This window comes from Balaenoptera musculus, chromosome 12 (assembly GCF_009873245.2).
Source record: "Balaenoptera musculus isolate JJ_BM4_2016_0621 chromosome 12, mBalMus1.pri.v3, whole genome shotgun sequence".
In the NCBI taxonomy this organism is placed as follows: Eukaryota; Metazoa; Chordata; class Mammalia; order Artiodactyla; family Balaenopteridae; genus Balaenoptera; species Balaenoptera musculus.
This window is the reverse complement of record NC_045796.1, coordinates 17,724,607-17,752,056: the sequence shown is the minus strand read 5'-3', so window position 1 is coordinate 17,752,056 and position 27,450 is coordinate 17,724,607. Positions and strand designations below refer to the sequence as shown.

The 27,450-nt window shown below is 41.1% G+C and overlaps 1 protein-coding gene across 3 annotated transcripts in view; it reads left to right on the top strand.

Annotated features, from left to right (window-relative positions):
* The window catches only part of SASH1 (SAM and SH3 domain containing 1), a 251,479-nt gene that overhangs the window by 43,171 nt on the left and 180,858 nt on the right, over positions 1–27,450 (top strand). The window contains exon 1 of one of the 3 annotated variants that reach the window (XM_036870939.1): positions 19,232–19,990. The exons of 1 other annotated variant lie outside the window; for it this stretch is intronic. In XM_036870939.1, coding sequence (XP_036726834.1) covers positions 19,862–19,990 — 129 coding nt within the window. In that variant the 5' untranslated portion in view covers positions 19,232–19,861. Of the gene's footprint in view, positions 1–19,231; positions 19,991–27,450 lie in introns of those variants that run through there. One more of the 3 variants, XM_036870942.1, reaches the window with a different exon arrangement.

The following is a 27,450-nucleotide window of genomic DNA, read 5'->3' as shown; positions in this document are numbered from 1 at the left end:
CCGCGGAGCAACTAAGCCCGTGCGCCACAACTACTGAGCCTGCGTGCCTAGAGCCCGTGCTCCGCAACAAGAGAAGCCACCGCAATGAGAAGCCCGCACGCAGCAACGAAGACCCAACGCAGCCAAAAATTTAAAAATAACAATAATAATTCAAAATTTTAAAAAAATAATATACAAACCTGTGTCGAGTCTCTTTACCCTTTTACTGTCCCACAGCCCCTCAGTAGGTGGCACGAGCTCATCGACATTTGTGAGCAGATGGGACGTCATTTTAATGTTGCTTCTAATTGACGAGGGTGTTGGTGGTTGTGTGCGTGAAGCTGCATGCCTGGTGCAGGGTGGGCAGGGGAATTAGAAGCTGCTACCTGCTCCTTCTGGCAGAGGAGCAAGAGCTGTAATTGTGTCAACTGGCTAGAACACATTGTGTTAACTCGTAATCAAAGACCGTATTTTGCTGATTTTATTTCCCTTAACTTGCCAGTCCTTCCCTCCCCCTTGCAGAGCTCTGAATTTTGGGCAACTTGAACAAGGAAACCTTGTTTCTCTGAAAATTACCTTTAGCATAAGCTCAGTGTTTTCCTGTCCAGATTTTCATAAGCAGTTTGGGTTGCATTAAATTTACACCGGTAATGAGCTTGTGCTTCTCAGAAAGGGTCCAAAGAGGAAGTGAAAAGAGCTGGGAAGTAGCTCAAGCAGTCCTTGGACTCTACCAGGTATTCTAATCAGAGGATAAACAACACGGAGTCGGAAGTTCTGTCCCTGAGCAGCCATAATTTTTGCAGTTCTCATTTCATAAGCCATATGGTGAGTAGACGCAGCCCCACTTCCTATAGTGAACACAGACGACGCCAAGACTGCAGCCACATACGCTACCTCACTCGGCGGCATCCGTGAGGACTCTGCCTACTAATGAGAATACTTTTGTTTATACAAAACAAAGCAGAAAACACTTACTTGATCAGTTTAGGAACAGTCTTTTAAATTGTATGGGTTCCCTTCAATCATTCAGCTTCTTGGAAGAAAACAAATCCCAATTATTAATCATATCCTATTAGATCAGCCTTGAAAACAATTTATATGATAATGAGGAGTTTACTGAGCCTGCTGAGTGTATTATTTTGTGCCTGAGACTGGGGTTATTTCTAAGACATTCATGGTCATTTCCCTCTAATCAATGGCATACGTTTTCATTTTAGGCCCTTGAACCAATTTTGGAAATAGATGTCTATTTTCCTCTCTCCTCTCCACCCAACATCATTACTGTGTCTGAGCTCAAGAGGAGGGAAAGAAAGAGGGGATGGAGTTAGAATAACTTATTCTCTCCTAAGCCCCAAGTCTACTCATGAAAAATAGTATACATGGTTTTTTTTTTTTTTTTAACATCTTTGTTGGAGTATAATTGCTTTACAATGGTGTGTTAGTTTCTGCTGTATAACAAAGTGAATCAGCTATACATATACATATATCCCCACATCTCCTCCCTCTTGCGTCTCCCTCCCACCCTCCTGTATACATGGTTTTTAAAAGCAGCTATTTATCATTAGTATTAAACAGAATTGAAATAAAATTTTAATAACCACTATTCTCATTTATTCAGTGCTCCCTTTAAGCCAGGTAGATATTGTATTAACTGCTTTTCCACATAATGATAATAAAAGTAGCTAATATATTTTTATTGATCATTTACTATGTGCCACTCATAGCATCAAATTGTTTGCAAACTATCTCATTTATTCTTCTTATCAACACTATGTCATAGACACTTTCATTAACTCCATTTGATAATTGAAGAAATTGAGGCTTAGAGAATACTTGTTTAAGTTTGAACTTAAATAGTCAAAGTCTATGTGCTCAACCACCACCTTAGATCCTTTGATGAATCCTTAAATAGACAGATTTTGTTTGTTTGTTTCTGATGCAAGTTATCCCAGTGACTGGTCAGTTTTATATAAATTCAAAATATTTTAAGTTTAAAGGATTTTCTTACCTTGGTGGTAGGAGCTTTCTTAGCCTGTCAAAAATCTCAGAAAAAGAATAGCCTGCCACACCACTGAACACTTCTGCCTTTGAGAATCCTTGCGCTGTAGCCCCACAGACTCTTCCCCCACTCACAACTCTGAGGATACAGTAATCCTTTTGTTCACCGATTTCCTGGCACATCAGTGTTTTCAAACTAGAATCAAAACAGAGTCCGAACTTTACTGCTGCCTAGCTTGGTTTAAACCTCATTATTTTTCCAAGAGATTTACTTAAAATATAATATTACTGGAGTCGGAACACTGTGTTTACTATTTAACGTCAAGTTTTGCTCTTATCTAGGTTTTTCCAGTTGGAAGCAGCTTCCCTGGTCTTCCCTCTGTATCTCCCCTTTTAGATGGGAGAGGCTGAGTGGAAACCCACCAGCATTCCCAGCGGAGGCAGTTGGGGGAGAGACCGGCTTCTTTATTTTTAATTCACTGAATATTAAGGGAGCTGCTCCGTAGCTGTTTTCAGTCTAGACAGGATATGATGATAATAACACAAATAAAAGTTCATGTATTCCAGCCAGGGACAAATTAAGTGGGTGCAGGGCATAGATATATGTCATGCTGTTAGTGATGTGGAGCAGCACACAGCCCACTTCAGGGCATGGTGCCCAGATTAATTGGCTTGCCCAGAATGCATCTGTGATTAGAAGAAAGCTCTCAGGAAATGCTGGGCAGTGTGCATTTGGACTCTCAATTTCATCTCATAAGCACTGAAAGTTAGACATTTTATTTTACAGACCAGGAAAGTGAGTGGTGTTTGACACCATGGGTTTATGAAATGTTTTGCTGGTTTTCCTTCATAAGTCATAGATATTTCTGGGAGAAACTGGCCACCATATGCTGAGATGATGCAGGGAGTATTGATTATTGCTTTGCCGAGGTGGCCAAGCTCTGGGACAGTCAGGGTTTAAAGAAGTATGGAAAGAAGGGTGTATCTTGAGTATATGTATGTGTGAAAGAGCCTCAAAGTGAGGCTCTTTATGTCACACGAGCTACTGAAATAGAACCCCTGAGATTGCTGTGCTTAAAAATACTGTCGTTTGTGCCTTGAGGAGTATAAAGGTGATCAGATACAGCACCTGGCTGCATGCGCTCCACTCTGAATCAGCTGGAAAGGGAAGGAATCAGGAGAAATAGCCAAGGGCACAGAGCAACTTCAAAAATAGTGTTTTTCCTTGGAAAATCTCGAGATGAATAGTAAAGAAGGTAGACTCTGTATCCAAGAAAAATCAATGGTGAAATTGCTTGTGTTGCTGACCAAAGGCTAAATACTTCTTTTGGATACAGATGAGCCATTCCAATGGCCTCCACGGAACCTGAGCGTGCATGAGCCAGTGATAAAATTCAGTCCAATAAAGAGCTCTTGTTAATCTGTGACACCATATTTATCATTAAACCTGCAAAACCAGGAAAGTTAAACACTCTGGGTGGATCAAAAGAGGTGGTTCCTGAATATTTGTTATTAGTAAGGAGGTTTGAGGAAATACTGAGAAAAGCTTTTAAAACGTGACTCCCAACATCTCCTGCTTGCTTTTTTCTGGATGCTGAGTCCCTTCAGGTTCCATTCCTTAAAAATTTGCCATAGTGAACTCCTGTTCCTTTTTGGAAATGCTACAACATGTAAAAGTTTTGCAGTACATTCCACTGTTTAAATAAACCTACCTAAGGAGGCAAAAGACCTGTACTCAGAAAGCTATAAGACACTGGTGAAAGAAATCAAAGGTGACAGAAACAAGTGGAGAGATATACCATGTTCTTGGATTGGAAGAATCAATATTGTGAAAATTACTATACTACCCAAAGCAATCTACAGATTCAATGAAATCCCTATCAGATTACCAATGGCATTTTTCATAGAATTAGAACAAAAAAGTGTACAGTTTGTATGGAAACACAAGAGACCCCGAATAGCCAAAGCAGTCTTGAGAAAGAAAAATGGAGCTGAAGAAATCAGGCTCCTTGACTTCAGACTATACTACAAAGCTACAGTAATCAAAATAATATGGTACTGGCACAAAACCAGAAATATAGATCAATGGTACAGGATGGAAAGCCCAGGGATAAATCCATGCACCTATGGACACCTAATCTATGACAAAGGAGGCAAGAATATACAATGGAGAAGAGGCAGTCTCTTCAATAAGTGGTGCTGGGAAAACTGGACAGCTACATGTAAAAGAATGAAACTAGAATGCTCCCTAACACCACACACAAAAATAAACTCAAAATGGATTAAAGACCTAAATGTAAAAGACAGGACACTATAAAACTCTTAGAGGAAAACATAGGAAAAACATTCTTTGACATAAATCGCAGCAAGATCTTTTTTGACCCACCTCCTAGAGTGATGAAACTAAAAACAAAAGTAAACAAATTGGACCTAATTAAACTTAAAAGCTTTTGCACAGCAAAGAAAACCATAAACGAGATGAAAAGACAACCCTCAGAATGGGAGAAAATATTTGCAAACAAAGCAATGGACAAGGGATTAATGTCCAAAATATACAAACAGCTCATGCAGCTAAATATCAAAAAAACAAAGAACCCAATCAAAAAATGTGCAGATGACCTAAATAGACATTTCTCCAAAAAAGACATACAGATGGCCAAGAGGCACATGAAAAGATGCTCAACTTCACTAATTATTAGCGAAATGAAAATCAAAACTACAGTGAGGGGCTTCCCTGGCGGCGCAGTGGTTGGGAATCTGCCTGCCAATGCAGGGGACACGTGTTCGAGCCCTGGTCTGGGAAGATCCCACATGCCACGGAGCAACTGAGCCCGTGAGCCACAATTACTGAGCCTGCGCGTCTGGAGCCTGTGCTCCGCAGCAAGAGAGGCCACGATAATGAGAGGCCCGCGCACCGCGGTGAAGAGTAGCCCCCACTTGCCGCAACTAGAGAAAGCCCTCAGGCAGAAACGAAGACCCAACACAGCCATAAATAAATAAATTAATTAATTAATTAATTAATTTTAAAAAAAACTACAGTGAGGTATCACCTCACACTGGTCAGAATGGCCATCATCAAAAAATGTACAAACAATAAATGCTGGAGTGGGTGTGGAGAAAAGGGAACCCTCTTTCACTGCTGGTGGGAATGTAAATTGATACAGCCACTGTGGAGAATAGTATGGAGGTTCCTTAAAAAACTAAAAATAGAACTACTATATGACCCAGCGGTCCCACTACTGGGCATATACCCTGAGAAAACCATAATTCAAAAAGACGCATGTACCCCAATGTTCATTACAGTACTGTTTACAATAGCCAGGACATAGAAGCAACCTAAATGTCCATCGACAGATGAATCGATAAAGAAGTTGTGGTACATATATACAATGGAATATTACTCAGCCATAAAAAAGAATGAAATTGGGTCATTTGCAAAGATGTGGATGGACCTAGAGTCTGTCATACAGAATGAAGAAGGTCAGAAAGAGAAAAACAAGTATTGTATATTAACGCATATATGTGGAATCTAGAAAAATGGTACAGCTGAACCAATCAGCAGTGCAGGAAAAGAGACACAGACATAGGAAATGGACGTGTGGACACAGGGGGGGAAGGGGGGGTGGGATGAATTGGGAGATTAGGTTTGACACATATACTCTACTGTGTGTAAAATAGATAGCTAGTGGGAACCTGCTGTACAGCACACGGAGCTCAACTCAGTGCTATGTGGTGACCTAGATGGGTGGGATGGGGGTGGGAGGGGGATCCAAGAGGGAGGGGATACATGTGTACATATAGATGATTCGCTTCATTGTACAGCAGAAACTGACACAGCATTGTAAAGCAACTATACCCCAATTAAAAAAACAAAAAACAAAAGAACAGTGAGGCATTCAAGAATGATCAGAAGGGGCTTCCCTGGTGGCGCAGTGGTTAAGAATCTGCCTGCCAATGCAGGGGACACGGGTTCGATCCCTGGTCTGGGAAGATCCACATGCTGCAGAGCAACTAAGCCTGTGCGCCAGAACTACTGAGCCTGTGCTCTAGAGCCCGCGAGCCACAACTACTGAGCCCACGTGCCACAACTACTGAAACCCGCATGCCTAGAGCCTGTGCTCCGCAACAAGAGGAGCCACCGCGATGAGAAACTCACGCACCTTAACAAAGAGTAGCCCCTGCTCACCACAACTAGAGAAAGCCCACGTGCAGCAATGAAGACCCAATGCAGCCACAAATAAATTAATTAATTAAAAAAAAAAAGAATGATCAGAAGCAATTGAAAAGGTTATGCTTTCTTTTTTTTTTTAATTTTATTTTTGGCTGCATACGGTATTTGTTTTTCTCTTTTTGGCTGCGTTTGGTCTTCGTTGCTGCGCTCAGGCTTTCTTTAGTTGCAGCGGGCGGGGGCCACTCTTCATTGCAGTGCATGGGCTTCTCATTGCGGTGGCCTCTCTTGTTGCGGAGCACAGGCTCCAGGCATGCAGTCTCAGTAGTTGTGGCTCGCAGGCTCCAGAGTGCAGGCTCAGCAGCCATGGTGCACGGGCTTCGTTGCTCTGCGGCATGTGGGATCTTCCCAGACCAGGGCTCGAACCCGTTTCTCCTGCATTGGCAGGCGGATTCTTAACCACTACCTGTGTCTCCTGCATTGGCAGGCGGATTCTTAACCACTGCGCCACCAGGGAAGCCCTAGGTTATGCTTTCTGAGACAGGGTTTTGAGAACTCTTTCTTTGTCTCTCAGCTTCAGGAACTCAATCCTTCCAATTCTTGCAGTTATTTACATAGAGAATCTCGAAGTCTAGGACTTTGAGTGAGTACTGAGAATTCCTGACCATACAGCACACCAGAGACCGTGTGGTTTAAGGTACTAGTATCTTGTGCCTCAATCTCTGCCACTCATTTGTTGAGGTATTCATTCATTCATTCAAATGTCTGGCCGGCATTGAATTTGGCTCCATGAAGGCTTGAATCTGGAGGTGGAAAAGTAGCAGGCATGTTTCGGAAGGTGATGAATAAGTAGCATTACAAAATATATTATCTATAGGACCAGATCTGTACACAATAAACATTTAATAAATGTTTAACCTTCATTAACTTTGTGCTTATCATTAAACAACATAGTAACAAAAATAGAAAAATTTTCAAAGATAATTTAATTCAAGATCCCACCATCCTAGTGCATCACCAGTTTTCATTTTACTTCATTTACTTACTTACTTGTTCAAAAAATATTTATTGAGCTCCTACTCAATTACAAACACTGGCATATAGTATTTGTAGATTCTCGATTCACCTTTGCACACGTGCACTCCTGATTTCTCAGAGTTAAGTGTTTCATACAGAGGATATTTTTTCGTGCTGTTACATGTTCTTTATATTGACATTTTAATCAATAGGTATTATTCCTTCAGTATCATCATTTATTTGACCATTGTTCTCTTGTGGAATATGAAGCTCCTTTCTAAATTTTAAACGTTATAAAAAGTGCAGTAATAAGCCTCTGAGCACAGAGCTTCTGATTCCTTTCCAATAATTTACCAGGATAAATTCCCAGGAGTCTAAATACTGGATCAGAGGATATGAACATTTTTATGGATTTTGATGCATCCTGCCAAATTTCTGAATCTTGTACCAATTTACATTTGTAATTTTGTTTATGTCAGTCACGTTCCATTGCCACCTTCCTGAAGATACTGCTTGATTTCTAGATGGAGAATTGAGGAACACTTGGCCTCCTCAAGAATGCATGCATAAGCCATTTCTTTTTTTTTTCTTTTTTTTTTTTTTTAATTTTTTTTTTTTAATTTATTTATTTATTTTTGGCTGTGTTGGGTCTTCGTTTCTGTGCGAGGGCTTTCTCTAGTTGCGGCAAGTAGGGGCCACTCTTCATCGCGGTGCGCAGGCCTCTCACTGTCGCGGCCTCTCTTGCTGCGGAGCACAGGCTCCAGATGCGCAGGCTCAGTAGTTGTGGCTCGCGGGCTCTAGAGTGCAGGCTCAGTAGTTGTGGCTCATGGGCTTTGTTGCTCTGCGGCATGTGGGATCTTCCCAGACCAGGGCTCGAACCCGTGTCCCCTGCATTGGCAGGCAGACTCTCAACCACTGCGCCACCAGGGAAGCCCCATAAGCCATTTCTTATACGGGGTATCTTCCAGATGGCTTAACCCATCTGTTATATAAATACCTTCCACTAACCAGGAAAGCTATTTTCCTCCTCTCCAGACTTTTGGTATCTCCTTACTTCCTTATTCCCTAAGACAATTCCTATACCAAAATACTCACTCACAGTATTACAGAACATTAGAAATGGAAAAGACCTCAAATATCTCCCCCCTCCTCATTTTAGAGTTAAGGACCCCGAGAACCAGGAAGATTGCAAATTACTTCACATCACAGTGTTGGTGGGGAGATCTAGGACGAGATTCTCTGCGTGAAGCTGTTTGGTACTGCTGCTAGGAAATGTCAAGGGAGGTGGCCCATTTACTAATATTGGAAAGAAGAAGAATCAGCATGGCCTTTGGGCAGGTATGACCTGCACATTAGTGAAGTGTTCCAAATTTAACACCCTCCCTAATGTGCCCGTGGCTTTTCATGTGTACTCTGTTATTGCAGGCGTTGGCATTGCCTGTTCAGCCCAGGGACCCTCAGCAGTACATGGTGCACTTGGGAAGTAAAATGAAGGTTACCATTTCAGAAAGGAAATCAGGAAGCATTAAAATACAAAGGATGCGCTCTCCCAGAGCCTTAAGACTAACCTCTTTAGTTGACAGCAGACTAGGTGCAGTGTGACTGACCGTCTCATTCTCTGAGCTTTGGACTAGCTATTCATTCCCTCACTAGCATTTTTTAAAACAGAGAACTTCAAGTTCCTCCAACACATAATATTGTTTTATGTCTTTGTGCCTTTGTTCCTGTTGTTCTCATAGTCTGAAACCAGCTTAGCCCCCATGTGACTGGCTAATTTCAACCTTTCCTTTGCGACTGTTTTAACTCAGACGAAGCCTCTTACAGGAAGGCCGCCATGATGCCTCTAGGCCGCCATGACCATCCAGTCTCTCAGTTCATAAAGGGCCTATGGATTCTTTTATCACACTGGGTTGAGAGTATTTATGTGTCTCCCTCACAAGACTAAGCTCATCAAGATCAGAGTCTGTGACTTTTCATACTCCCCAATGCTTAAATACCTTCCACTAAGTACAGAATAGACATTCAGTAAATGCTTATTGAACTGAAATATCTGAAATGTATGAATGAGGATTTGTAAAAATCTTAAAATCCAGTGAAGATGGTCTGGGTCTAGCATCAGCAAAATGTGACTAGAATGTAATTCTTTCTTAGAATGCTTAAATCTGATCAATTTTGTTGTGTTATTGAGTAGGAAACGTGTTAACAGGAAAGGGGTAGTCTGTTTGGACTCTGTACAAGAGAATCCCACCAACAATAATTTCTCAAAAATGTAAATTATTATTATCATCACCATCATCTCCTCTGGAATCTTATTCTAGTACCACCCTCTCTTAAATTTCCAATCTCTCCTCCTCTACTATTCCTTTTCTGCTTGCCTTATGAATTCGCTCAAATCTTTCACATGCTTAAAAATACTTCTTCAAACCTTGTGATCCCTTGTGTTATCTTTCTTCACCTACTTTTCTCCCATCATTTCCTCAGTCTCCTGCAATCTTGTTTCTACTCCTTCCTCTACAATGAAATTGCACTGGCTAAGTAGAGTTACTAGTGACCGCTAAAATGAACGTTCAGTTGATACTCTTCCTATCGGCTTTTCCATAATGTTGGACATTGCTGATCCTTCCCATCTTCCTGTTACCCTCAGATTCCTTGACATCATGCCATCATGATTCTCTACCCCTGGGACTACTCTCACTCAGACACTGTGTCATTACCCCATGTTGTTCTCTTGAATGCTGGTGTTCCCCAAGTTCTGTCTTTCTCAGTTTTACATTCTCACTTACACCAATGGATTTCATCCCTTACTACCCATCATAATCACCTGTGGCTCTTTCAGAAAAATAAGAATACCTGAGAAAAAGGAATATTTGTGAACTGTAGGTGGGAATGTAAATTGGTATAGCCACTATGGAAAACGGTATGGAGGTTCCTCAAAAAATTAAAAACAGGACTGCCATATGATCCAGCATTTCTACTTCTGGGTATATATTCAAAGGGAATGAAAAATCTTCTCAAAGAAATATCTGAACTCCCATGATCATTGAAGCATTATTCACAATAGGCAAGCTATGGAAACAACCTAAGTGTTTGTCAATAGATGAATGGATAAAGAAGATGTGAGATAGCTATATCGATATCAATGTCGATATAGATAGATATCTATATCTATCGATATATCGATATAGATATATTGATATAGATAGATGATAGATAGATAGATTCACAGAATATTATTCAGCCATGAGAAGGAAGGAAATCCCGCCCTTTGTGACAACATGGAAGAACCTGAAAGCATTACGCTAAGTGAAAGAAGTCAGACAGAGAAAGACAAATACTGTATGATATCACTTATATGTGGAATCTAAAAGAGCCGAACTCATAGAAATAGAGGTTAGAACGGTGGTTTCCAGGGGCTGGGGGTGGAGGAACTGGGGAGGTATTGACCAAAGGGTACAAACTTCCAGTTATAAGACAAATAAGTTCTGGGGATCTAATATATAGCATAGTGATTATAGTTAACACTACTGTATTATATACTTGAAAGCTGCTAAGAGAGTAGATCTTAAATGTTCTCACCACAAAAAAGAAATGGTAATTACGTGATACGATGGTGATGAAGGTGTTAGCTAACAGTATGGTGGTAACCATTGTTCAATATATAAGTGTAACAAGTGAACAAGTTGTTCACCTTAAACTTACACAATGTTATAGGTCAATTACATCTCAACAAAGCTGGAGGGAGAAAGCAGGAGTATTTCAGGGAAAATGAACAGACTGAACAAAACAGAGAAGCAGAAAATAGGAAATACAGAGAATGTGGGGAAAAGTAGATAAGAGCCTTCCAAAATAACTGTATGTTTGATCATAACAGAAAATCAAGCTGAAAAAGCAGTGTGGGATCAGGCAGGAACCGATGTACGTGTGCTAAGTGCCCCCATTGTTAATCCTTGTAGCTCTTGCCTAGATTAGTAGTATGACTGAAAAGTTGCCTTTCCTCAATTTTCACCCTCTTCTAGACTCCACATCACCACTAATTATAAAATGAACCTAAATTGGACAATTTAACAACTTAATTTCAAAAAAATAAGGATTTTACACTCCTGATTAAATGCTCCTGAGAACCAGGGTTGTCTTTTGTGAGTACCTAATGTGATGTCAGACATAACTGGAGCTCAATTAATGTTTGTTGCCTGATGAATTAATGAATGAATGATGGACCAGATCTCTCTAATTTGAACCAGTAGGAGAAGACTAGTCAAAACTATGGAATATTCTGAAAGGGTACAAAAAGTAGTATAAATTGAGTGGCTTATTTAGAAGAATTACACATGAAATATTTTATGGCACTCTTAACCAGCCTGAGAAGATTTTTTTCTTGTGTTGGTTAAATATCCTCCCTTTACTTCTCTTTTTTAAGTTTTATCCTGTTAATTTAGTTAGTATACTTCCTCCCCTCCCCCTCCTCATAGTAGAATACAAAAGCAAATCTGGCCCAGCTTGGGATGAATCATCATGAATCATGATTAGTCATTCTAAATTAAAGTATATTTATTTATGAATGTACCAGTGAATGATTGATTTGTCCCTTTGCTATCGTTAATCTCTAGCCTCTTAATTTTACCTTTCAGGAGTTATTACAGAAAGAAATAAAATTTTCATACAGTTATTTTACTGTTTTTGTTTATTTGTTTTGATCACTAAAGAGTAATTCTTTTTTTGGAGAATTTTGGGAGTTCCCTGGTGGCCCAGTGGTTAGGACTCGGCGCTTTCACTGCCATGGCCCCAGGTTCAATCCCTGGTCAGGAAACTAAGATCCCGCAAGCCATGAAGCGTGGCCAAAAAAAAAAAAAAAAAAATTGTATTTTTTATCTTTTTTCCTTTCATGTGTGTTCCATTTAGACCAGGAAATTGACATTTCAGCCCAGAAGACTTAGGCCAGATGTTAGTGCACTGGTTGAAAGATGGATTTCCTGCCCCAATAGGTGACCTCTTAAAGCAAAATAGGCTTTTTCTTAATGGATAGACTGTCCAAATGACCTCATTTCTAGAACAAGGGGCCTTTGTTGTGTCTCTTTGCAATTGGAATCAACATCATCTGATTTTTGAGAACATTCATTAGATAAAGAGGAGCTAGCACCTAGTTGTTTCATTTATAAGGCATAGGAAAAATTTATGCCTAGACAACCTACTTTTTTGCTCCTTTAAAAACATTTGTGTTCCTTGAGAGGGAAATGGTGCAGAAAATCTGGGGCCTGCTTATCCATATTAATATTTCTCTTAAATTTCAATCCCCATTCCAGCCAGCACTCACCATAGGAGCAGAGCATGTTACGTGCTTCCTAAAACAGGGAATTGTTTCACTAAGCTTGACCAAGGCACTATTTAAAGAAGTAGCCATGACCCCAATGTCCTGTCACTCAAACTTCTCTCTCTATATGTGAGAAGCTCATTGAGACATTCTCATGGTGCCACCTCTTTTGATGAGTTCTTCACCAAGTTCATTTATTTATATCTTCAATTGTATAAGGCGGCTCAGAAAAACTGAGATAACTGAGCCTTTGTGTGTGTGCGCGCACATGCGCGTGTGCCTCTGTGTGTCACAGGAAATGCAATTTGAAAGAAAGTACCCAGAAGAGGAAAATGGCCTTGAATGACTAAGGGGAGACTGAAAAACTTACTATACATGGAAAGGAAGGGAGTTAGATTGCGTAAGAAGGAAGATATGTTTCTGAGATTCTAAAAGGATAGAACTTTATAGCTGAAGGGAAAGTTAGGAGATTTCTTTTCTCTTTCTCTCTCTTTCCCTGCCTTTCTCCCTCCCTTCCTTCCTTCCTTTCTTTATTCCTTTAGAAACAAGAATGGGAGTGTCTCTTTTCAATAGCCAACAGGTACATTTTAGGAGTATAAAAACCTTGCTCCTTGTGACCCAGAATATTGGCTCCCCCATGAAAGACACAGAAGAGAGTAAAGCAAGGCTGTATACAGAGTTACCATCAGGCTGGGCAGTGCATCTAAGACTCGTGGTTCTTCCTCAAGTAATTGATGTAGTAAATATGTGACTCTTTAAACAAATGAGTAGTGAAAAGGATATCACACTTTCCTTTGCTTTAATGAGTCAACGCATATTTTTTCCAGAATGTTATACTCAGCTCAATGCCTCCCTCCTTTTTCAATAGTCATATGCAAATGTCATTAATTATAAATTATTTTTTCTCGTTGTTCAACCAAAGTATTCTGGATAATACTTCAATTCTGGGTAAGATTTGTAATAGTTTTCTATGGTTTCTGGGATTCATTTTGTGAGTGAGAATCTTTTGTTCTATGTATATAACATTGCACTTCAAAGAAGCAGAGCAATAGTGTTAACTGGAGCTTTTACATTTAATAGGAAAAAAAATATTTTTCACAAGTATGTTTAAGCAATAGAGACAGCCAAGTAGGCATTCTCATTGGGTAAAGTTTATAAAACAGACAAGATTGATGAAGCAGTTTGGTTGGTGGATGATACTTCCCAGCTGTGCTTTTTAGACTGTCCTTACATAATTTGGAAATATTTAACATGATCTTTCGTCTCTTATTAACACATTCCTTTTTTTTTTTTTTCTTACACTCTCCTAAGCTAAAAAGATAAATAGCAGGCAGTATGATTCTTAAGACCATTCCCTCTCCATGCTTCCTTTTTTTCTCCTTTTCAGTGTCAGGTAGCTCTCAGAGAATCTCACAGCTCTCCACAGGAGACACTGCTCCTATGTTAATTCAGAAGTTATTTCATGGTGAGTTGAAGTCTTTGGGTCCTTTGCCTTAAACATTGTGAATCCAATGTTGGTACCCCACTCAGAGTGTTTTGCTTCTTGTCTATAATGTGTATTACTGAATAGTTCAGAATCTTTGTATTTCAGAATTACAAATGGCTTTAGAAATTACCTAGTCTGACCCAACTATGCAAAATGAAATATCGGTCATGTCGTTTTATGCCTGATGGAATAATTCCCAGGCAGAACCTTGGTGTTTACATAGCATCAGCGCAGAGGAAAACCTAACTGGCTAGGCTAGTAACCTTGCTTATCAGAGTGGAAGAAGAGATTTCAGAGAAAAGTATTTATAGCCCTGAATCATCATTTTGTTTATTTACCTTCTCTCCCTAGCCTGTTTGGTCTGTCTTCACTTGGTTTTAATTTTTCTTTAGTTTGCTCTTAGCTCTTTTCTCAGTCTCTCTTACTAAATCCTCCATGATGAAGAGGCTTTTAAACAGGTAATGCTTTAGCATGGGTTTGGCTCACTTTTAAGGCAGTTGTGGAAAAAATGTGTTTGGGATTGTCAAGGGGGAAAATGTTTTGGCATTTCAGTCTTTCCTTGAAGTTAGTCCCCACCCCCCTCCCCCCGAGGCATTATGGAATGCCCCACGTTAGAGTGCCAGAGAGGACTGCTGACCGTAGGCAAAAATTAAATGAGTTTATCTGTTTTCATTGCTCAATTTCAGAATGCAGTATGGTAAAAAAAAAAAATTGGACTATTTATAATCTTTTGGATTTAATCTCTGCTTTTTTTCACATCTTTTTTGGAGTATAATTGCTTTACAATGTTGTGTTAGTTTCTGCTGTACAACAAAGTGAATCAGCTATACGTATGCATATATCCCCATATCTCCTCCCTCTTGCTTCTCCCTCCCACCCTCCCTATCCCACCCTTCTAGGTGGTCACAAAGCACCGAGCTGATCTCCCTGTGCTATGCTATCTATTTTACATTTGGTAGTGTATATATGTCCATGCTACTCTCTCACTTCGTTCCAGCTTACCCTTCCCCCACTGTGTCCTCAAGTCTGTTCTCTATTAATCTCTGCTTAATCTCACATTTTTTTCTGTAGAAAATGTGTTGTCTTTAAAAAATAACAAGTGTTTGAATGAAGCTGTGTTCCTAAAATATGTACTATTCTTATGGATAATACACTTTATTGCAATAAATACATTTAATATTTTATTGTCTGCCCTTAGAAGCCAAATGTCTCTGAACATCTGATTTGGGGATTTCCATTCACATATCTCATGATGGTTTCTTTTACCAGTTAATTTTAAAAAGCAATCCGCTGGTTTAGTTTTTCAACATATTATATTTTACAACTTCACCTTCCCTTGGCAATGTGTTCCTTTTCCTTATTCTGACATTCCCATAGTTTCAAGCGGCTCTCAAATTTGAGCAGATTTCACAATTGCCTGGGGAGCTTGTTAAAATACAGGTCACTGGTCCCATCCTCAGAGTGTCTGACTCTGCAGGCTTGGAGGCTGGGGCCGGAAATTTGCATTTCCAACAAATTCCAACAAATTAGGTAATGCTAATGCTTCTGTTCTTGAGTCCACACTTTGAGAAGCACTGATCTAGATAAAATATTGTAAAAGATGGAGCTAGTATGGACTAAGGTGGTGCGTGGTAGTGGAGACGGAGAGAAGTGGATGAACTTGACACATATTTAGGAAGTAGGATCCACGGGGCTTGTCCATGGTTAGATGGGAGTGATGGTGAGGTGTGGGAAGGATTCAAGCATGTCTCTGAGGTTGGTAGCTTGAACCAATGGATGGATGTAACAGAGTACTGAAATGGGAAGTGAGCCGGGGTGGGAGGGTTGGATCGTAGTGAGAAGTCATAAATTCTATTTAAAGTTTAAATAAAATATTTTTATACATCAAACACAGTGCCTGAGATAGAGTTGATTTTCAATAAATAACATCGATATTACTGTTATTAATACCTTTCCTTTCAAACTGAATAGCCCTTATGACTCCGCCTTGCCAGAGGTAACCTCCCAGCCCTTCCACTCAGCAGCCACGTTCCAGGGCTAGGAATTAACTCCTTTATGTGACCCAGGAGACAGGTATGAACAGGGAAATTTTATAGATATCACCTCGTGGTATGAGTGAATAGGGGGAGGGAAAGGGGGGAAAAAGTTCTAATTCATAGAGAATTGCTGCCTGCATTTTCACACACAACCTCATAGCAACTGTATTAAGGAGATGAACTATCCCACTTTACAGATGAGATAAATAACTTGCCCAATGTCTTATAGAAACCTGAGTGAAAATTCAAACTGGGCTCTGTCCTGAACCTATTATATTTGTGTTACTGCCAAACTCTACCTTTACTGCCAGGCAATAGATTTTTTTACTTTTCTTATGTCAAAATGATGTCCTAAGTAGACTGCAGGCAACACCCTGCAGCTTCTAGACTAGTGGCTTTTAAACTTGTAATCCTGCCACATAGTAAGAAACAATTTTTTACAACGCAATCCAGTATTTGCATTTATATGTGTATGTGTGTATGTATGTACTTACGTGTTGCACGTATATATGTGCAGCTGTATGACTGACACTAATTTTCCAAGAAGTAACACTTATTGAGATAGGTGCATTTCCAATATTTACTTTCATTGACTGCATTCTGATAGTTCATTGCCATAAATGTTTATCAGAACCCACAGAATTGATTTCAGTCAACTTTTGGGTCTCTGCTAGGTGTCTAGAAAATTCCCTTCTAGATCCCTTTCTGTCCTTGGAATTCATTTACCAACATCATAACAATTCTACAGAGCTGGATGAGGGAGAGCCCTGATGGAAAGAGAAAAGGAGAAAGCAGGATTCCTATGTGTATACTTTCCCTATACATGTCTTTAATGGCACATCTACACTTGCCCACCTTACAGAGCTTTGTGGGAATCAAATAAATTACAGCATAGATGAAAGAACTTTTAAAAGTAATCAAGTCATCTGACTTTGATTCTGCTCAATATAGTTGTGTTCACTTGGAGTGATCATTCAAGTTCTCCAGAGCCCATTTCTTCATCCTGAAAATGAGGGATTTGATCCAGATCACCTTCAAGGCCCTGTCCTGCCCTCATGGGATATAATTCTATTACAAAAAGCTCTTTGTAAACAGTACCCTATGGGACTCTGAAATAGTTTGATGATGATTGTGATGTTGCTAATTGTTCTTTATATTTTGTTAAAAAGCCCCTGAAGGAATTTTTGGAAGATTGACATTAACCAAAGGAGAAAAGACTCAATTTGGGAGAAGTAATCAGACGCATTTTGAGTAGAAGCATCATGAAGCTGATAAGTGAAAAGGTTCAGCTTCATTTTTCAGATGCTCAAAAAAATTATTACGTACTACAAGTAGAAAAATGCTCAAAATTTCATATTTATGTATAGACAGCAAAATTGTAGGTACCAACATTCCCCCTCAAATGTATTACTTATTTTCTTATCCATTTATTAGGGAATGCCATGACAAGGAGCTTAAATATCTAGGGTAGCTTGATTCTGTAAGTACCAAAATGCTGGCTAAGATTTAGTTATATTGATATGTGTGTTTGTATTGTTGCAAAATGGTACCTATCTTTAGATGACTCTGAAATATAATATCACCTCTGAGGAGGTACATGGCAATTCATGTGGCCTTGCCTCCTCTAGGATGGGAAAACTGCAGCACAGGAAAGTTAAATGCTTTGCCCTCAGGTGATCTGATGAGTCTAGAAGAAAGACTCACGATTGGTGCTGGAGAGTCCTGCCCCGACCATCCTGCTTATTTGGCTTCATGCTCAGTCACTTGCCAGAAGGTGTTGATGCAGAAAACTAGCCGCCCCCAGTAGAAGCAGCACTGTCCTTTGTATTTTCTTTTTCCTTTTTTTTAATATTTATTTAGGTTGCGCTGGGTCTTAGTTGTGGCGGCATGCAGACTTCTTAGTTGCAGCATGCATGCGGGATCTAGTTCCCCCACCAGGGATCGAACCCCGGCCCCTTGCATTGGGAGCACAGAGTCTTACCCACTGGACCACCTGGGAAGTCCCTCCTTTGTATTTTCTTGAATTGAGTAAGGTACCACATGGCTAATACATTGAAATTCTTAAATATACATAAAATCAACTCAATGGTTATTTTACCTTTTCCTATCATTCACTTATTTTCATGTCTTTATAGATGTAATAATAATAGTAATAATAATAAAGCCCACCAATGCTTTAATGAATTTATTTGGATTCCCAGCATCTTAGAACACGCACCTGACCTAACTCCAGCATCAGTCCAGGGAAAAGCACCAGGCCTGGTCATACTGACTCTGCACCCAGCACTCCACTTCAACACAATGCCTCCTCACTATCAAGGGGAAACTTTTGCTTTCTTTTTCTTTGTCATCGGGGATTATGCGTATAAATTTAATTACCTTTGGAAAAGTTTTTTTTTTTCAATTTTTTTCAATTTTGAACTTTCCTCTAAGGGCTATTCATCCTTTGGATCCCGTAATTAATGCTTTAGGAGGGGAATTTCGAGGGACATGATCTTGTACCCCTCCTTTCATGTGGGCTCAGAAGGAAAAAACAACAGCCAGAGCCCTCTAAAACAAGCAAGGGCTCTCTCCCTGGGGCACCTCACCTGGGTTTTTGTACCACTCAGTCCTTTAACATAGGGGCAATTCATTGTAGTTTCTGAACTGTTTCACAAAGTGATCAATCACCAGATCCGATGTGACGTGGACTGTCATCTCCCAGGGAGAATTCTGAGTGATTTTTAAAGAAACAATCACAAAAGGAGAAATGCCTCTACAGGGCTATTTCCCTCATAAAATAAATCCGTCATGGATCTTGTCCTTAGAAAAACACACACGGGGCCCCAGGTGTGTTGGCTTAATGGCTACAACCATAACATTTCCTTTTGAAAAAGGCCCTTCCCTATGCCCTTACTGTAAAGGAACCATTAAAACCCAAAGCGCATTCCCCCTAAATAGCTGCCACCCCTAGCAATGCATGGCATTGTGGGCGCCCAGGAACCAAAATGTCCCCCCTTGTAATAAACAAGATACAAACAATGGCTCGTGCCCAAGCTTTCACACTTGTTTTTCCAAGTCTCGGCTGCCAGAGGCAGAGCTGTAATTCCTGAGGTCGCTTGACTTCAGGAGGGGCGAGGTGTGCGGGGTAACTACACTATTTGGGAACTCCTTCGGCAGGAGCAGCTTAAAGATTAACTTTCTCGAGTTTCTGTGACCAAAACTGTTTCAGTGAATAGCGTGATTGGAAACTTGTGCAGGCGGGAGACAGCAGCGCGGCCGCTCTTTCAACAGGCGATTTGTTCTCCTGTCTGTGGCTCATTTCCATGCAAAGAGCCTGACATCAGAGCACCTTTTGTTGCTAAACGCTTTCTTTAGCATCAAGGGGAGAGAGTCATGTGGAGCTGGAAGAGCTCATTTTGAAGAGAGGGGGCCAGGGAAGTACCCTCCAAGTTCCAGAGGCGCCGCGGTCACCCCGCGGGGCCCTGCCCAGACTTGCTGGAAGATATGAGTCTCGTGCCTAGTTAGTCTGTCCCCGTCACAGGAAGAGACGCCTTTGCTCCGGGTTGCATTGCTTCTGGGCTGCCAGAATTCCCCGCCGTAAAACTCGGTGGTGCGAACTTTGCCTCCTGCTACCGGGTTGCCGAGCCGAGACGAGCCGAGCCGAGCCGAGCCGGGCTGGGAAAGTTTCTGGACCTGTCAGCCGCGCGGCCCGTCGCCACCGAGAGCCGAGGTGCGGGCGCCTGCCGGGGGCCCCCGCCGGGTCGGAGGCCGGGGCCGTGGGGGATGCGGCGCGGAGGCGCGGCTCGGTGGTGACGCGGCGGGCGGGGACCGGCGCCGGGGACCGGGCGCGCAGGGCTGCGGGGCCAGGGCGCCCCGGGGACCCGGCCATGGAGGAGGACGCGGGAGCCGCCGGCGCGGCGCCCGAGCCCGAAGCCGACCCCGCGCCGGAGCCTGAGGCGGGCGCTGGTCTGTCCGAGGCGTTCTCCCGGCTCTGGACCGACGTGATGGGCATCCTGGTGAGTTACCTGGAGAAGCGGAGGCGCGGGGAGGGCGGGTCGCGGGACCCGGGAGCAGGCAGCCCCCCGGCGCCCCGGCGCTCCCTTCGCGCTCGCGGACTCGACAAGCCCACCCCTCGGGGTCGTCCTTCTCCGGCTCTAGCTCTTAAGGGGTTAAATACACACGGTTTAGGATTTCAAACCCTAATTAAAAAGATAACCAGCCACAGATCACATCAAAGATATATTTTTTAAGCAATCGGGTATGATATTCCACAGTTTAATCTGGGACACCTGCTGAGAAGTTGGTGTGGAAAAGACAGAGTCCTTCAAAGAATAGATGTAAATAAATACTGTTTGGCTGATATGCTTCCACAGTCGGATTTGGGAAGAGGCTGATGTTACTGATGTTTATCTCTTCACCATGTGTTGTCTGACCAGGAGAGGAAAACAATTATCTCCTTACTCAGAACCACAGAAAGTTTACTTTGTTTGCAGTTTTTCAACTTGTAGAATTACAGGATATTTGTTGTTATGTGTTTGGGACTAAAAACAATAAGACTTATTTTTCTAAATCTGTATTGTCATGCATTTTGAAATGTCCAGTAACTAAACCCGCCCATGGGTTTGGCATAATTTCTGAAAAATAGTTTTTAGGCATGGAGGATGAAGGTTTAACTTGTTCAGGGTTCAGCGCCTTGAGGAATGAGTAGATTTGCTTTGGTGGAGCTATAGGTAGGCAGGTAGACTGGAATCAGATGGGTGGGGTTCTTGCAGTCAGACATCTTACTCCACACATGAAAAAGTCAATTTCAATGGAAAGATTCGGAATTGGGAGTTGTGTAGATCATTGGAAGAGGCTCTAGATTTACTTGGAGTTTTTTTTTTTTTAAATTGGAGGAGGTGTAGTTTATAGAAAACTCTTCTTTGGTAATGATGAAACCATTTTTAGCACCGTAATTAAGCTCTTGGACTTTGGAGTGAGTTAGCCTGGATTCAAATCCCAGCCCTCCCATTGACTGACTGCATGATCTTGGCCAAGGTACCCAACTCCACTGACCTTCTATTTCATCACCTGAAAAGTGAAGCAAAGATTTGCTTCTTCGGTTTTCTGAGATTTAGCTAAGCTGATATATAGCTAGTGCTCCATACTGATACATAGTAGGTGCTTAATAAATAATAGCTCTCTTTCTATTTTTTTTTCTTGCAAATGATCTTGTGTCTCAACTTTCCAGATATCCTAAAGTCCCAGTTATTCCATTTTCAGGTGTCTTTTGGTATTTATGATTATTCCTGTATAGAGAGCCAGGGAAGGTTGGTCAAAGATTTCTATCTGCTCGTCTCACTCTCCGATATTTTATTTTAATTAATTTATTTTTTGAAAGCAGATTTATTCAGGGAGATACACACTCGATAGAGTGTGGGCCATCTCAGAAGGACTCTCCAATGTTTAAAAAATACATATTTAAAAAATTTTTAAGTTAACGCTTTTTGCATTTTCTGAACATTACTGATGAATATGGGCCTTCAGTGAAATTCCAGAAAACCCGATGAACATATATAAAAGTTGTGGTGATTGATAGATTGTTTTTTAAGTTTATCAAGCAGGAAGCTTATCTTGTTATTTCTTGCTCAGGTCTCACTCTGTAAATTTTCAGGCACTGAGAAAATGGGCTTGATGACATCACATTGCATCCCTTACTAGGCTGTGGGCTGGGGAGGGAAGGGTTAGAGATGCTCACTGGAACTGAAGTGTGGGCTCAGGGTCGTTTGGGGACCGGGGTGGCATGGACCACTTTCTGAAGATTTGCTTTCCCTTCCCTGGCAGATTCCAGCGCTGTTGGGTCAGTTGTAGCAGAGTGTTCTTTGGCTGAGTTAGAAGATGGGGTGGGGCTCAAAAAGCCCAAACCTGTTATTCAAAAGGCAGATGCAGGAGAAAAGAAAATATGTGCTTCTTACAGAGCTAATAGTTCGGTGTGAGGCTGAAAGACGGTAAAGATTGTCCCAAACAGGTAGTGTTCACCTGTGTTTTCCCATCTTTTATAAGGTCTTATTTTGCTTTAAGTCTTGGGCATCAAGATTGTTCGTTAGTGAAAAAGTAGACAAAGAGGACATAGATTACCTGCTGTCCTTTGTACGTGCCTGTAAGAAGTCACCAGGGGAAAAGGATCTTTATTCTGCTTTTAGAAAGCTGCCCTCCAAGTGTTTATAAGAAACTATATCTTCGGAAGAATGTATCAAGACACAAAACTGACAGCTGACTTTCTCTGTTCTTACGGAGATAAAAGACACCATTTCCTTCATTTTGTATTTAAAATACGGCATTTTGCAATCATCTATCAACCTAGACAGGTTGACGTGACTTGATCCCTGGCACATATACATTGTTAGTGGCAATGTCAGACTGCGCCCCAGTTCTCTGACCTCTACCAGTCAAGAGCCTGATACCGTGATGCTCTGTAGTTAACTATCCCAGATCAACTTGGTAGAAGTGTAATGACATCCAGTCATTTTAGGCAAATGCTATTTGGAAGATTAGGAGAGTAGAGGTAGTAGGGGAATTATACATCCAGACATCATACTTAGCAGATTTCAGGCACAGTTGCTACTTTATTTTTTAGAATCTTCTTAGTGTAAAAATGTAAACTTCAAAGCTTATTAGGTTAAAACTTTTTTTAAATGAATGAGCACAGCCCCTCTTTCCCGAAGGTGCAGTACAGCGAGAAGCCCTCGGCACCCCTTCCCCCTTGGATTTTGTTGGTTCTAACCTGGGGAGGGGGGAGAGTGTTGCCCCAGAGGCATTGATCTCTGTAAATACAGGATGGTTGTTTGAATTCATTGGGACACATTTTACATTTAAATTAATTCAGTCCTGCCCAGTTCAGCACCAATCAGTTGCTCTTATATAATTGCTAACAAAACGCTTATTTAGAGAAGTAATAGTATAATTTATGGCATGAAAATGTTTGAGTGTGTTGGAATGAATAAAATGCTAACAAGTGAATATGTAAATAGAGAGTTAAGAGAAAATGAGTTTACAAAACCACTATCGATGTGAGGGCCTGGAGGGCATGGTCTGTATTTCACTCATTCTTCTACCTGCAGGGCTTGGGACTTACTGGGTGCTGAGAATATGCTTTTATTGAGTGAAAAAGGAAAAAAGTATGTACTCTTAAATGCAGGAGCCACTTCAAAATACAGTTCTGTAAAGACTCATGCCCCGCCTATAATGGGGCGCATTTATGAAGACTTTAATAAATTCTACTTATGCCAAAGCTACCACTTGGACAGTTGCGTCATGCATACTTAAATCCTGGCACTTCCACTGAAAATGTAATGGCAAATTGCGAAATGTTTGTAAACCCTGAGCAATTAAACCGTGGCCTTCTTGCGAAATACGCTATTCTGTTCTCTAACTCGGCAACTTGTGGTCTGCCTGGGTTTTCAAAGCCTGTCACCTTTCACGATAACATGCTTAGACTTCTGTTGAAAAGTGCAGAACAAGTTAGAATCCTATATAGGGGATTCTACTCTTTTATCTTTACTCCCTGGTTGCAGACAAAGCATTCCTTTTTCTTTTTTGGGGTGGGGGAGAGTAGGTTTTTTTTAAGAGTAGGAATTGCTGAGGTTATCAGATGAGGTAGATCATGTTTTCAGCCCCAAGTATCCATTTGGTAACTTGTGATGGTTCATAAATTTTTCCTCCAGAACGCGAGGACTTCTTAAACGCAGAATCAGGCCTTTCAAGCTACTTGTTCTCACTGGGAAGGGAGAGGAAGGGAGTTAGTGAGTGACTATTGTTTGCAGGATCCTGCAAGATGCACCTCCCCCAAACCTTACATTTCCCTGCTATGTTCCTACAATTTACACCCATTTCCTAGCAATGCTTAGAAAATATCCATTGTGTAGACAAACTCTACATGGAGGACCTTCCCCTACTCTTAATTCCTATTCAGGCTACAGAAAAGAATGTAGTAGGTTTATCTGTTAAGTTTATCTTTAGGTTAAGTTATCGGCTAGGTTCATTCTGTTTAAGTTTATCAGCTAGGTTCATTCTGTCTTGCTGTTTACTGAAATCCTCTTCCTTAAAAGACCCTCCTTTTGCTCTGTATTTTTGGGCAAAGTGTAGGGGAGGGGAGGTGTCAGTGAGATCCCTAGAGGGCTTTTAAAATGCAAACTCCTTTGTACTGACCAGTGTGTAATTTACATATTCTCTGGGTGGTGTCTTAGGTAAGCCCTTCAGCTAATGACTTAATTTTTTAGGTCTTGGAATCTGAGAGTCAGCCCCAGTTTCCAATATTCTGACTTCATCTTGATTTTTTGTCCCTGGTAGCCAGCTGAAAGCCTATGGCTTTTATATAAGTAGAGAAATTGCAGGGTGATGTAGCGGAAGACACTGACTGAAGAGACCTTGGAAGTGAGTCCTCAACTCCCTCATTTAGAGAGGAGGGACGGAAGGGCTTGAGGCAGCAGCGTAGGAACCAGAACTCAGACCTCCCGATTTTCACTTCTTTGCCAAAGTTAAGTCTTACGGTTCTGGCTGGGGTCCTTAATTTGCTGTCAAAAGAGGCTCTGGGACTTCCCTGGCTGTCCAGTGGTTAAGACGCTGTGCTCACAATGCAGGGGGCACGGGTTTGGTCGTCGGGTAACTAAGATACCACATGCCCTAAGGCGCAGCCAAAAAAAAAAAAAAAAAGAAGCTAAAAAGGGGCCTCTGCACTAAAGCGACAGTTCATGCTCCCCGTCTTCCCGCATCCTGCTTTCATTTGCCGCTTTCTACCCTGTAACCCTTCCCTCTTCCACCTGGCTTGTTCTGCATCCTTGTTCACCATCGTTGACTCTCAACTTCCAATGATAGAGTGCAGCAACGTGGGGAGGGGAAGGCAGTGCTCACGGGGGCTGAGTCCTGGTGCTGTGCGGGGGCCCATCCCAAACTTACCTTAATTGGTCCTCTCACTGTGACCAGTGAGCATTATTGTCCCCATTTTACAGTGGAGAGGTAAACGTGCGTGTCCTGAATCACACAGACAGTAAACAGGAGCTGGGATTCGGATCATGTGTTATTTCCTGGAAATTAACTCCTAGTTGCAGTTTTATAGTTCATTCTTTCACATCTCTATCGAGACATCTATTGACTGTCAATCTTTTTTGCTTAAGCTATTGAGCTAAGTACTAGCCGCACATGCCCCTGACTTCCAGAAAGACAGTAGTTCTGTAGGAAAAACAGCATCCACTGTCTCTCCCCTAAATACCCAGTCCTGCGGTGTAGTGTGCAGATCGCCCCAAAGAGAGCACAGAGTTGGGGAGGGTTGGCGGTGGTGCTGGTGCAGGAAGCCCTGTCCCAGAAATGCCTTTCAGTTTGGGCCCTGGCAGTGAGTAGGCTTTACCTGAGAGGTGTTTCCCAGTGAGGGCTAAGCAGGAAAGAAGAGAGGAAGGGCCTTCTGGGCAGAGCCAAGGGAAAGAAAGATGGGAGAGCAGAGAGCACTGAGGTGGGTGCCAGGTCCTGAGTGCTGAAGTAGCTGGAATCATTCTGTAGGCTTCAGTGAGAAGCCATTGCAGAATTTTAAACTGACATGTGTCACGATCACTTTTTCGAAAAGTGACTTTTGGGGGTGATGAGTTGGTGATGAATTTGGAAGAAGACTACTTCAGTGATCCAGGCAAGAGAAGATGAGAGCTTGGATTAAATGTTTATGAAACATACTAGTTTATCTATCACCTGGCTTCTATTAGTCCCCATATTTTACTCTATAAGGAGTCAAGGATTGCTCAAGGTAATTTACTTTTGATAAATTCTTTTAAGCTCAAGAGTAGGCTGGGTTAATGCAAGAGATTTTTAGACATGTTGTAGTGTTGTGATTTTTTTTTTTTCATTCTAAAGAAGAAGTATCTATCTTGACACATCTATGTGTACACATATCTACTTACCTGTCTCTCTATACTGGAGGAAATGATTTGGTTCCTTAAAGAGGGGAATTATTATTTATAACAATATACACACAATGCTATAGCTAAATGATGTTTAATACCATCTTTTAAAAGCTACTTCTAGGGACTTCCCTGGTGGTGCAGTGGTTAAGAATCTGCCTTCCAATGCAGGGGACGTGGGTTTGATCCTTGGTCGAGGAACTAAGATCCCACATGTCACACGGGACAACTAAGCCCACGCGCAGGGATGAAAGGTACCACATGCCACAACTAAGACCCGTCGCAGACAAAAATTAAAAAAAAAAAAAAGCTAATTCTAGAGAACAGTGAAATAGAGGGATATATTCAGTTGGGCATATTGATCCATAAGCAAATCTGTAGCTCAGTTTTACAAAGGACATAAGAGAAAAACCTATAACTAGCAGTTTACTTAATGTATTCTTTTTAAGAGTACTTTATGCTTCAGACTTAACCATCATAATCCCACTGTGATATATGATGTGCTTACCCATGGTTTACACACATTCTTTGCTTAGGGTAGAAATAAAATTATTCTCAAAATAATGAATTTAGATGGATAGAGGCTAAGACTAAGAATTAACTGTACTATTTAATACCAGTGAGTATAGACTAAGACTAAAAGAATTAACCAAACCTTCCGACTAAGTTTGAGATAAAATGTATTTTTATGATGACCTGGATTTGTCATTTCTCAGATGGTATGCTCATTTATTTATTAATTTAATTTGGTAATGAGACCTGAAATTTGTGGGTCTGTTCCTCATTAGCTTTGCTCCTAGGCAGCTGTCTAGTGTCCCACCTTTTGTTCCATAAGATGTTTCACTGGGTAGCATTAATTCTCTATGAGTTGAGATGCCTCATAGAGATAACCTAGCTTGTATTTTTTCTTGCTTGTCAAGCCGTGTAATAGAGATGACTCCCGCATGGAGATTGGAGACCCAGGACTTAGAGTATCTTAGAGACTTGGAAGACAAAAGCTTGATAATAAGATAGTTTTTCCTCTCTGTAATCCCTAATTTTTTCTTTTCTGAAGAGATCTCCTATTGTCTTTCACCTTTCTAAGCTGATTGGTAAAAACATGAATACGTTTGAGTTTATAATGACTGCTCTGTAGACTTTTGTTCCATGTGTCCATAGAGATACTTTGCGGCTCTCCTTGGTGTCTCTGACGTAGATTTGATTCATGGTTTATTTTGTTGCTTCATCCATTGTTTGTTTGGTTTTACAGCAAGTAGTGAGTGAGGAAGGTCCAGTGTGTCTGCACATCACTCTGTGCCTGGTTGTGGCTGTGGCTTCATTTTCTGTCCTGGCATGCAGAATTAAAAGTGGAATTACAAGGGAAAGAAAAAGAAATGCATATAATTGTAATTTTAACTAAAAGTATCATTGAAGGGCAGAATAAAAAAATTTTAGTATGTATCCTGAGCCCTAGTTACTTTAAAAATTTATCCTAGTTAATTTTGGGGACTTGAGTACTTTTGCCTAAGACTTGCTGTCAACCGATACATTTTTCACACTAGAGCTAAAAAATG